The 11,104-nt window shown below is 42.6% G+C and overlaps 2 protein-coding genes and 1 non-coding gene across 9 annotated transcripts; 2 read left to right on the forward strand and 1 right to left on the reverse strand.

Moving 5' to 3' along the window:
• Positions 1 to 380: 380 nt before the first annotated feature.
• On the reverse strand, positions 381 to 452 carry TRNAC-GCA. The gene has a single exon. It is a non-coding gene; the product is annotated as a tRNA-Cys (tRNA).
• Positions 453 to 1,034: 582 nt separating this feature from the next.
• On the forward strand, positions 1,035 to 4,469 carry LOC104450650 (phosphatidylinositol-glycan biosynthesis class F protein). 2 transcript variants are annotated; one of them, XM_010065303.3, is made up of 8 exons: positions 1,035 to 1,291; positions 1,398 to 1,463; positions 1,567 to 1,624; positions 1,717 to 1,771; positions 1,971 to 2,019; positions 2,297 to 2,364; positions 2,508 to 2,616; positions 3,428 to 4,469. In XM_010065303.3, exons 1-8 carry the CDS (start codon positions 1,085 to 1,087, stop codon positions 3,539 to 3,541), a joined length of 726 nt encoding a protein of 241 aa, XP_010063605.2. In that variant the 5' UTR covers positions 1,035 to 1,084; the 3' UTR covers positions 3,542 to 4,469. The 2 variants fall into 2 exon arrangements, with proteins under 2 accessions (XP_010063605.2, XP_010063607.2); XM_010065305.3 differs by having other exon boundaries at positions 1,567 to 1,609.
• A 60-nt stretch (positions 4,470 to 4,529) lies between these two features.
• LOC104450651 lies at positions 4,530 to 10,834 on the forward strand. Of its 6 annotated transcripts, none has more exons than XM_039315665.1 (6): positions 4,530 to 4,630; positions 4,706 to 4,805; positions 6,882 to 8,312; positions 8,993 to 9,064; positions 9,149 to 9,982; positions 10,246 to 10,834. In XM_039315665.1, exons 3-6 carry the CDS (start codon positions 6,953 to 6,955, stop codon positions 10,467 to 10,469), a joined length of 2,490 nt encoding a protein of 829 aa, XP_039171599.1. In that variant the 5' UTR covers positions 4,530 to 4,630; positions 4,706 to 4,805; positions 6,882 to 6,952; the 3' UTR covers positions 10,470 to 10,834. The 6 variants fall into 6 exon arrangements, with proteins under 6 accessions (XP_039171599.1, XP_018732009.2, XP_039171601.1 ...); XM_039315667.1 differs by lacking the exons at positions 4,530 to 4,630; positions 4,706 to 4,805 and adding an exon at positions 5,450 to 5,980 and having other exon boundaries at positions 9,149 to 9,729; positions 9,823 to 9,982; XM_010065310.3 differs by lacking the exons at positions 4,530 to 4,630; positions 4,706 to 4,805 and adding exons at positions 5,460 to 5,980; positions 6,099 to 6,177.
• Positions 10,835 to 11,104: the final 270 nt, after the last annotated feature.

Here is an 11,104-nt window from a genome sequence, read left to right on the forward strand (position 1 = left end):
CTAGCGAGGCTCACCTAGCCACGGCCACCGGCCAAAAAGAAAAAGAAAAAAGAAAAAAAGGAAAAATATAATAAAATATTAAAAATTAAAAGAAACAAAAAAAAAATTATATAAGTTTACCAAACGCATTTCTATTCTTAGAGTAAAATTTTTTTGCGGTTATCAAACATGTTCTTATACTCAGAAATTAAACAAAAAAAAACTATTTTTGTTTAAAAATTATTTTCTGAACATAAACGTTACTAAATACGCCCTAAGTCGCTTTGTCGAGAACCAGGCTTAATGGGCTTTTCTTTTGTTCCTGGCCCAATGAGCCAATATTATAAAAGGTAAGTATAGTATTGACTTTTAACCAAAGGAATTATAAAAGGGGCAAAAAAAGGGCCCAACCGGGTTCGAACCGGTGACCTCTTGATCTGCAGTCAAATGCTCTACCACTGAGCTATGGACCCATGCGTTTAGTGCCAACAATTTCATCTTTTACTTTTGCATGAAAAAGTTTTAAAAATCCTATGCAATCAATTAGGTTTGATCTGCTTAAAAAAGAAACTAGTCAAATAACTCAATTGGGGAAGTTTCCATTGAACCTGTTGTGTCAATTTTCAATTGATCAAGGATCCACAAATCTTCCAATTTGATTTTTCCATTCACCATCATGCTATATAAAAATGAAACTTTTCTTTCAGCATTGCATTTTTTGCCTTTTGAAGAAAAAAAAATCAAATCAAGTATGTTTATTAAGTCTTAAAGTTTCCACGAGGTCTAAGCAGAAAAGCTATCTCGTTATCACTTTGAAATCGTAATTTTGTAAATAAAAGCACACAGCTTGTCAAAAATAGATATCAATGAAAACCATGCATATTCCGGGCCAAAATGAAATGAAGTTTACACATAATTTTCTCGATTATCAATTCCATTGCAGAAAAAAAAAAAAAAAAAAAAGTTGCCCCTCATCGGACCGACCCGACCCGAACCGACCCGAGGCTAGTATTCGACCCGGCTACTCTGTTTCGACCCGTCCCTTCCTTTCAAACGAGGAGTCCCCCGAATTACCGTCATCGGGAATCAGGCGAACTCGTCGAGCATGGGGGAGACGAGGAAGAAGACGAAGCCGAAGCCGAAGACCTCCGACGACGAAGCCGAAGCGACCGGAGAGCTCGCCTCGCCTCACGCTTTCTCGCTCCACCTGGCGTGCGGGCTGAGCCTGGCGGCGGCGCTGTGGATCGCCCGCGCCGGCGGCGAATCCGTCGATCTCGTCTCCGATCCTTCTCGAACTCTCCGCCTCGTCTGGGTACGTGCTCTCCTCACCTCCCTCTCTCTCGCCGTCTGTCTTTAGCTCACGCGGCCACTGCATTCGGCCTTTCTCGGCTGATTTTTTGTGAGTTTTGTGGTTTAAGGTCATCGAGTGCCCGATCGCGATCCTTCTCTACAGTCTCGCCAGAGAGAGGCCTGCGCAAACCTCGGTAGCGTTTGTTTTCTTCCCTCCTTCATCGATAACTTCGAATCGAATTCACTTCATTTGAGTTCGTATCTGAGCCTCTCTTTTTCTTTTCATATCTTCCGCAGTATATAAGAGCTGTCGTTCGTGGCGCGCTTGCATTGCCGGCCGGTCGGTTTGCTTTCCGTAGCGTGTTTACTTTTCCTGTTTTGATTTTCTGAGTTACGCGGCGTTTGGAGATCCTCTTTTCGGTAGTCTTGATGTGTAGGTATTTGCAGGGGCAATGGTTAATGCTTTGGGAGCCATTGCATTGGGCGCGCCTGTTGGGACGCAGTGAGTAGTTTTTTGGATATTACGTTTTGGCTCATTCGTTCTTGCGAGAATCTAGTCTACATGATTTTGTTTAGTGGAGTGGAGATTAAAATGATGAGATGAGCTTACCATCTCATCTGGAATGTAACTGGGAATTTGCTTGAATTGTTGGTTTAGTGCTGAATGTTTCGATGACAGTTCTTGTTCTACTCTTCCACAGGTACTTGGCGAAGACCATTAACTGGTCCCTCGTGATGTCGACCTGGACTGTAAGTTTCATCATCACTTTTGATTCCTCTGGAAATCTGGCTATAAGTTACTTCTTGCAGGCTTCACTTAATAGCCAACCCGAGGACAGGGAAAAGTATTATTGGCTATTGAGAAAAGTATTTTTAGCCGGGTTTTATCAGTTCACTCTGATCAGTCACCTTTTAGTCTGGAAAACATGCAATTGGAGTCTTGCTATCTGTACATGTTGCATCAGTTTGCTAAGCAGCTACTGGCAGGTGTAGTCTTCCTAAAAGCTAATTCTTCATCCTTTGGCAGGTCGTGCCAGCTGCTTGTGTTTTTGGTGCCTCATGGAACAGTTGGCAACGTATCTTCGCATTTACAAAGTAATTTACTGCCTAGTATCTTGTTTCCTGAAATCATGCCACATCCATGGCGCATTAATTTTTTTGTATTTTCACTGTTAAAAGATCTTTTATGAAAGCCTTTACTCTTTTACATTGGGCCTAACTTTTGTTTGAATATATAGGCCGATCAGTTCTATAGATTTCATGATTTGTCTGCCTGCTCATGGTGCAATTATTGGAGCTTGGTTTGGTGCATGGCCTATGCCACTTGATTGGGAAAGGCCATGGCAGGTACTTTCTCCTTACCACAACTCGTCATTGTTTGATGTGGACTATGTGTAGGTAAATCTGGAAATTTTGCTGTTACTCCAGTTGTTTCTGTTTATGGTGTTCTTTTTTGGTCGAACTGTTTATGATGGTTCACTACCCAGATATTGCACTCTTGGTTCTTTGCAATTGCCTTGATTTGAGGGTTTTTCTTATTTTGAATGGATTCGTCATTTGAGGGGACATGACCTGCTTGACTCTGTATTGCACTCTTACATGAAGGAATTGATGCAAAGCTACTGATAATTTGTTTGGAATTTTAGAATTTTAGAATTTTACGCAGGACCACTGATTTCTGTGTTTCCTCTCCAACAGTGTGCAGTACCTTTCCTTTCTGAGCTGAGGAAATGAGTTAATGGTTTACGTTTGTTACTTGATGTCTAGTTTTATCTCAAGCTGAAAGGTTTTCTGCTAATTTGTAGATCTTGGATGTATGGTTCTCGAGACCTATCAGCAAGACAATTAAAATAAGTGAGGAAAAAGAGAGAAAGAAGTGGAGTAGTTATGACTCTTGTCCTTTGAAGTGAAATAGTTGTTGACTTTTTACAAGAAAGGAAGGATTCTAAGTTCATTTGATCTGGCATCTTTTTATGCACACCAAAAACTGCATCTTCTGAAAGTCGGCATGAAAATCCACCTGTTTGGTGTTTATATCGTAGTTGCTTTTAAAATATTGGTTTCTCTCTTTAATTTCTTCAGTGGAGCATATTGCATCTCTTTATATTCCCTGCATCAAGCAGCTATAAGGCGCCGCTCATGTCCTTCTCTTTAACAGGAGTGGCCGATCTGTGTGAGTTACGGAGCCATGATAGGGTACCTTGTTGGGATGGTGGCATCTCTGGGCTTTATTCTCCTTCGACATGGACATGATCATGTGAAAGTCGACTAGTGGACTGAGTCTGGGAATATCGTTGGCAATTGTGCTGCAGGAGCTGCTTTCAAGATGACTACAGCATCCTTCACAATTTAAACAAATCCTGTTAACAGCAGATATTCTTGTCCCTCCAACTTTCATATGCTTTCCAGAGGAATCTACCTTATCATTTTTCATCTACTTATGCTTCATGGTGAGGGTTTTCAGGGTGCACACCTGAACTGCTAAATGATGTTGATGCCAATCGATCTATTATTTTTCAGCAGTGAAAACAAGGGAAACCTGAGACACCAGAGGTCTGCTTTGTTCAATGACAACAGCAATCCTATTGACATCCCGGTAGGTAATTACTTAGCTTCTCAAAAACGCATCGACTCCAAGGCAGTGAAAAAGCTTTCAGTGTGAAGAAGCAAAATTTTGATAGGAAAAGTTTTGTCCATTAATGTTGTCCATACTTATGTGGGAGTGCAGTCAGCAGTCTCAGAACAGCTTTTGCTAGCCTAGTTTCATGATTGTATGTTTGCTGTCATTTTTTTGTTGCTGTTGTAGTTAAAGTATCTTCCTTCGCATTGGCGTTTCTTCCATTTGGTTCTTGGCTTATAGCTGGGAGCACTGTTGAAAATCAAACAGACTGCCTGGTATGAGAGCGGGGAACTTTTGTTTCTTGATTCCACAGTTGGAGGAAGAATGAGAGTACCTTTCATTGGAGTTTGCAGCTGAGGTGGTGCCTCTGCTGCAACACGCCCTACATTATGTTCTGCGTTTGCTGATTTAGCAGCGCATCTCGGACTGTAGAGACTAAGAGCAGGGCATTTGCTCTCTCTTTCCTGCTTACGACCATTCCTGGTTTAATGAGGACAGCTTGGGGGAGTGATGGCAATAACAGTTTATGAGAAACAGAATCAATTATCACCATATTTGTAAAACGCTTTATTCTTGTACACACCATTCTTGCCTCTCTTCAGCACTCTAGATGCAGAAAATCAGTCAGCGGGGCTGTTCCTGTTCTTTTAGCAGCGCAGGAGACCGTGTCAGATCTTAAGCGGCATCATCTATTCGCCTTTCTCCGTGATTCATGCATTCTCTCGTCTCGTCATCGCCGAAGTACTTACTTAAATTTTCACTAAAATGTTGCCGAGTTATTCAATGAATTACTTTGATTACAAGCTCTTGGTGCAGTAAAACAGTACAATATTCTGCTTGGGGTTGCAGTTGGTCGTTCCTTAGAGATCCGACGGAAATCATCCACCAAAAACTACATGCCTCGATCGGATGGCCGGTAATCTTGCCGGTGTTTTTCTTTTTACCTTTTTGCATAGTTGTGTAGTTGACTCTTGACCATTTCATGTTGGTGTCTGAAGCGAAAAACGGAAGGGGATGGGAAGGGGATGAAAAAGGAAAAGAAGAAAAAAGGTAATTATAAGAAACCATCGAACGTATATTTGTAGAGATATCTCGAATTGAATTCGATTCACTGTTTCGAAAATCATGGAATTTGCGAAATAAAGAAGATTACCACCAAAATTCAATTCACAAATTTCGGCGACCATTGTTTTAAGAAACCATTAAACGTATATCTTTACTCTTGAGAAATTCACAACTCCTTCGGATTTCGTCCCGAGATAGATCAACAGCCCCGCCTTTCTCATTTCTCTGGAGATTCATCTCCCTCCTCATAACATCGCATTAAAAGTTCATTTCATCATCAATCCTAAAACAGAATATCGTACCATGCAAATTACGTAAATTATTAATGAGAAGGATGTATCGGTTTATTTCATCGGCTCGAGGTTTATGACCCATTTCATCCTTGCAAAATTTGACATTGCATCCATTGGCGTTCCAGGATTTTGCTGAGCGTAGTATGCAGAGTCGACATGTCGAGTGGCTCGACACTTCTTTGCACTGGAAGAAAATGGGGTTGGCTCGAGAGAGACTCTCCAGCAAGCAATTGGACCAGCCCAAAAGGACTAATTCCGGGGACTGACATATAGTATAGATCCTCTTCGCGCGAGAGAGAGAGAGAGAGAGAGAGAGAGAGAGAGGGAGGGAGGGAGGGAGAGAGCGACACGTGGAGAAAAGGCGGAGATGGGCCCCGCACCGAACCCTTTAAAACTCCCCTGGAGATCTTTCATAAGCGCCAAACGCAACGCCACTTGCTCCTCTCTCTCCCTTTCTTTCTCTCTCTGTCTTCACTATTAAGTAAAATACGCATGTCCTTCCGAGTTTCGCTTGCCTGCGTTTTTTATGCATCATCCTCCTTCCTCACCTCGTTCCCATAAAGATTCTCGTTTTCGCTCCTTCCGCCGTCGATTCTCTTCAGATTCATGTAGGGGTCTCTGGCGGCCGTCCTCGTTTCGCTTTTCTCGGATGACGCTGCTAGGGACGAGGCGGTTCTTGGAGAGTTGCCTTTCGGCGGTCGCCTCTCTCGCTGCTCTCGTGATCGGACGTCAAGTACGATTCTTTCCTCCGTCTTTCTACGTCGTCCGCTCGAGTTGGGCCCGATCGTTTTCTTTTTTTTTTTTCTTGTTCGAGGAACGAAAAGTTCGTAACTTGGTCTTCCGTTTCTTAGGGGGTTTGATCGATCATGTCCGGTTCTCTGTTCTTGTGAAAAGGGAAGAAGTAGAAAAACGAAACCTTGTCCGGGTGTGGTGAGTTTTTCTCGATTGCGCTTGCTGGGTCCTCTGGGGGTTATCTCTATTGGTTTTTTTTTTTTTATTTTTTATTTTTAATGGCTGGGGTTTAGCGATGTTTGCCTGTTCTTTTGTTTGTTGAGTTGGTTTTGCTTTTCTGTCTTATGGAGTGATGGTGCTCCGTGAAGTAAAGGCTCGTACCATGTTGAGTTATGGGGTGATTTTGTTGAGAGTTGGCATTGTGTCGGTAGCAAGACATAGGATTCTTTCTGTATAAATGGGTTTATTTTATCGTTCTTTGTGCCGTCGCTTGTTATGAGTCGTGTGGGAGGATATATGAAGAGCTTAGTTGAGCATTCTCTCTGCTTGTTTTAATTCGATTGCTATTTGATGTGCGAGATTCTGGAAGAATAATGTTAGGTGAACAGATCGTGGTTTATGAAATTTGTGCACCAAGTAATGTGGGGGTTGCTTATTGTGGAATCCTAGAATGAGAAGATGATGGTGATACCGGTCCCCACTTGGTGAAAACTTGATCTTCTTGACCGCTTGAAACAGTTGTACTTTTTCTTGATGCACGCTCATTCGGCTTAGTTGTTCAGTGTAGGAGCTTTTACGTGTGTGTATTCATCTATCCCTTCATTTCAGTTCACCGTGACCATGCGACACGAGTCTGTCAACTTAAGTTAATTTTGTTTACAACTGTCACTTTTCTTCTGTAGGATGGTTTTCTTGAAGTGAATTTTCCAGATATCCAGACATAGGATGGTTTAGAGTGACAGGTAGAGGCAACATGGGGAGTGGATTCAAGCCATCCACCCCCGCTTTCCGTCCACAAGTGAATGAAGACCTCGCATTACTTTTGCTAAAGAATGAATCTGATGGCTCTACTGGGATGGTTGGTCAAGTGAGTAATGATGGAAGTGGCAATCTTTCCGCCCCTTGTACATCGCCAACAACCCATGTTCCATATGGGAACTGGCAAGGAGCAGCTGATTCAGACAATAGGGACTTCCCATCAGCTAGTACTACCCTTACAGTTAGTGACTTCCAGTTCAGTAATTTGACGAGTTCAGTGACTAGGTTAAATCATACTAGTGGAAATGGTAACTCCCCCATGTTGCAAGGACAAGGCATGCATGCTCCAAGCATCAGTCGGAACTCCTTTAGGGTGCCTGATAGTAGCTCTTATGGTAATGCGGTCACATTGGACAATCTGATGAGTAGTAGAAACAGTGTCCGGGGTCCTTTGACTTCAAGAGACTATGCTGATTTCAGAGGCAATGTTAGCGCAGGACTTAGGACAATTGGACCTACCTGGGCAACAAATGTACAGAGAGGTCACGATTCCATGGTCATTAGTAGGGTAGCCAACTGTGCTACCAATCTTCAGAATTCTCCTACAAACTTGGGAATCATGCAGGCAAATTCAAGCAGAGGCTCACAAGGCTTGTTGCAAGGACAGTCAAGTAATAACAATATGTTAATGGGGAATCTTGAGGAACAAATGCTACTTGCGCCTTTGCTAAACCAAAGATCAGATAGTGGTCAAGTAGGAGAGGATGGTGGTGGCATGTTCAACATGCTGCAGTTCAAATCTCCTGAAAAACTTGATGGACGACTTTTGACCCTTGCAACAGGAACTCACACAGAGATGAGCTCAAAACCTTTTGTCTCTGGCAGCTATAATACTCAAGAAACTGGTGGGGGCAATTATCATGGTCATAATGGTAATCTGTTGCATCCTGAAAACAGCACATCTGGAGGTTCTGTTCTGTTCCAGAGTGTGGATGGTAACTCTGTAAGCTACAAAAATGCCACTTCGTCCAGCGGACACCAAGAAATCAGGTCAAGCCAGTGTGGCAATTTACATTTGCAGCATTGCAATATAGGTCAAAGTCGTCTAGTGTCATCTTCAAAATCAACTGTCAGTGACCACTCTGTACAGCAAGGTTTGGCACAGCATGGTTTGGCACAGCATGGCTCGACTAGGTGTCCATCTTCATCTTCTCCATTTTTTCAGAATAATGCTCAAGCAGCTTCTCATGCATTGGGGAATTCAGGTACACAAGCTGACAGGAATCTTTTGAGAGTACCCTCTAAAACAATCTCTCTGAGTAACAGCATCTTCTCTCCTCAGCATGGTCAATCTGGTAATTTATGCATAGGCCTTCAGTCAACCACTATGATCTTTTGGATGTGTCTTTGACTATTAGCTCATGTGGACATGCATGCTCTAATGGATTTTGATTGGCATTTTTTATGTATGTACTTTTTTTGGTCACCGATGCTTTTGTCTCCATTAGGGTTTCACATCTTATGCAGTTCTTTATGAGCTGTTAGTATAACATCATACAATAACATGCTACTCTAAATCTGGAAACCACCCATGTCAACAGTGTGAGGTCAATGGGATGATACGCCAGACAAACAGAGTTCGACGTCCTTCTCCTGCTATTTATGCATTTTATACATAAACCCCTTGAACCTCTCATGTAGAGAAATTAGGATAAAGCGAGTACTGGACTGGATATCAACAGTCAACTTAAATTGATGATACAGGCTGTAGCTGGACCAGGCATCAAACATCAAGTTCCCAATCATGCAGATTTTTCATTAGTTGTCTTTTGGCAGAAGAGTTAGAAGAAAGAATAGACTAGAAACGTGTTCGTGTCTTAATATAATGAGATTCTTGAACATTGTTTCTTTTAGTTATTCCTAGCAGTGAAATGCTGTCCTTTACATATGCCTTTATTTAAATAAAACTTTGTTTAGCAGGCTGTCAACAAGTCATTCATCAGTTTCAGTAAAATCTTTGACTACTCAATTGCAGGTAATCTAGGGCAAAGTTGGGCAAATCATGTGGCCAAGCCAGTTCCAAATCTTCTTAGCTGCAGTTCTGCTGGTATTTACTGGTTAACCTTTGCTCCCACATAAGTAGAGTTTTACATTTTAGGCTTCATTGGTATTTACTTCTAATGAAATGCAGGTGCATTACCAAGCGCTGTGAAGCAACCTGAGCTTCAACAAATCTCTAATATGCCTGTCAGACCATCGCGTAAGAGAGAGGCACCGCAACTTCCATCTGGTGCTTATAATCTGGTTCGCAGGAAGACCCAGCCCATCACTTCATCATCAGTATCTTCTTCAACACAGACAACAATACCTTCACAACCTATTGCTCGTTCATCAGTTCCTACACTAAGACAAACTGCAACAACTTTACAACTGACCACTACTCCATGCATCCCATCTTCAAGGCCAACTTTAGCGCCTTTACAACCTGTTAACTCTTTATATATACCTTCTTCAAGACAAAATGCAACTTCTTCAAGACAAAATGCTACTTCTTCACAACTCATACGCCAGGTTGCTTCACCTCTGCCCCCTTTGGCCGAGCAGCATCGATCTGTTGCAGGTTTCATCCCAACACCACGAACTGTGCCAGCATTTCCTTATCCAGCCCAGCCAATACAGTATGACCCCATCCAACGGCAGGGTGCTTTAGCTCAGCCATATATTCCAGCACCAAACCAGGTTGCTCCATGTCTCCCTCACCGAGCTCAATCTGTAAGACCTCTTTCAAATCAGCTTCAAAATTCTCTACCTTTAGCTTCACCTCATAGGCCCCCTGTGCATCCGTATTCTCCACCTCTACCTCAGCATTCTCCAGCAGCTCGCGCAGGGCTAACTTTAAGGCAGATTGCTCGACCTACTGCACTTGTGTCACCAGCTGTTCCCCTGAGAATTGTACCACGGGCTGCTCATCCACCGCCTGGAATAGCAAATCCTTCTGCACCTTCTGCGCATATAAGATTGGAAGGTATCTCTTCAGACCCATATCTTCTATTCTATTTTGGTACTCACCTTTGGGAAAAGCATTCTATGCCTTTGCAATTAGGTCAGCGGATCTTTCTCAAGCCACAGCGGTATCATTCATTATGACTAGAGCTTCATCATGCAGCGGTTATTAACGGCCCTTGTCACGTTTCAATGCCATCATTAATTGTGGCGATGTGGAAATCTACACGATACCATAATTATTTTTACTATGAAAGAACTGAAGTAGTAATTCTGATATTGCAGTTGAAGATGATGCTTCCCAGCTCATTGGACATAAATGTCTCCTGTGCAACAGGGATCTTCGATATGAACCAGGATCAGGTCCTATCTCGATACCATCCCGTCCACCCACCATTGCTGTTCTTCCCTGTGGTCACACATTTCATGAGTCTTGTTTGGACTGGATCACTCCTAAAGACCAAGCTAAAGATCCTCCATGCGTCACCTGTATATTTGGGGAGGACTGAGTCCCATGCTGCTCAACGGATACATCAATTTTTTGCTGATTGTTGACTTCTAACCTCTGCTTTTTAGGAGGCGATGACCAAAAGTACAGAGAATCAGGGATAAGATGTTGCTGAAGTTTTATAAGAAGAGTTCTATACCAGCTGAGTGCATGTAATTGTGCATATACAATGATAACTGGCATATAGGTTTTTCTGTCCGTTTGTTCGTTGGACTAATGGGTATCTTTAGAAGCAACGCATAAGCTACTACGTGGCATATGCGAGATACCGAGCAAGGTATGCTCTGCCATTGTAAACATGTTCAAACGATTTTTACACCTCTTTTATGGAGAAGAGGACCTTTACTTTTGGGGAGATTTACCGGCGTTTCTAGTATTCCAATTCATTGCAAGTGTTTCATCATCTTACTACAGTGATCTCTTCTTTTTTTTCAACATGGCTAAGAAGCTGCTGCATCCCAGTTCAGCTGAATTTGTACTAGTGCCCAGATGAATTCAGTTTTGCTGGGGCACAAAGATTGGTAATTCATCGCAATATGTTCTCGTTGCATGGAAGGAAAACGTTACCGCGCATGCTGATCCGCCATGTGCAGGTGGGGAAGAATTAATCTAAACAAAGGGACCCGTCTGGGCCTT

The sequence above is a fragment of the Eucalyptus grandis genome, chromosome 6, assembly GCF_016545825.1.
Source record: "Eucalyptus grandis isolate ANBG69807.140 chromosome 6, ASM1654582v1, whole genome shotgun sequence".
In the NCBI taxonomy this organism is placed as follows: domain Eukaryota; kingdom Viridiplantae; phylum Streptophyta; class Magnoliopsida; order Myrtales; family Myrtaceae; genus Eucalyptus; species Eucalyptus grandis.

Bases quoted from the DNA above. Each gene is read 5' to 3' on its own strand.
- LOC104450650 (XM_010065303.3), top strand. From the start codon at position 1,085: ATGGGGGAGACGAGGAAGAAGACGAAGCCGAAGCCGAAGACCTCCGAC. The intron at 1,464-1,566 runs GTAGCGTTTGTT...TATCTTCCGCAG, and splicing joins AGAGGCCTGCGCAAACCTCG to TATATAAGAGCTGTCGTTCG. The intron at 1,772-1,970 runs GTGAGTAGTTTT...ACTCTTCCACAG, and splicing joins GGCGCGCCTGTTGGGACGCA to GTACTTGGCGAAGACCATTA.
- LOC104450651 (XM_039315665.1), top strand. From the start codon at position 6,953: ATGGGGAGTGGATTCAAGCCATCCACCCCCGCTTTCCGTCCACAAGTG. The intron at 9,065-9,148 runs GTATTTACTGGT...AATGAAATGCAG, and splicing joins TCTTAGCTGCAGTTCTGCTG to GTGCATTACCAAGCGCTGTG. The intron at 9,983-10,245 runs GTATCTCTTCAG...CTGATATTGCAG, and splicing joins TGCGCATATAAGATTGGAAG to TTGAAGATGATGCTTCCCAG.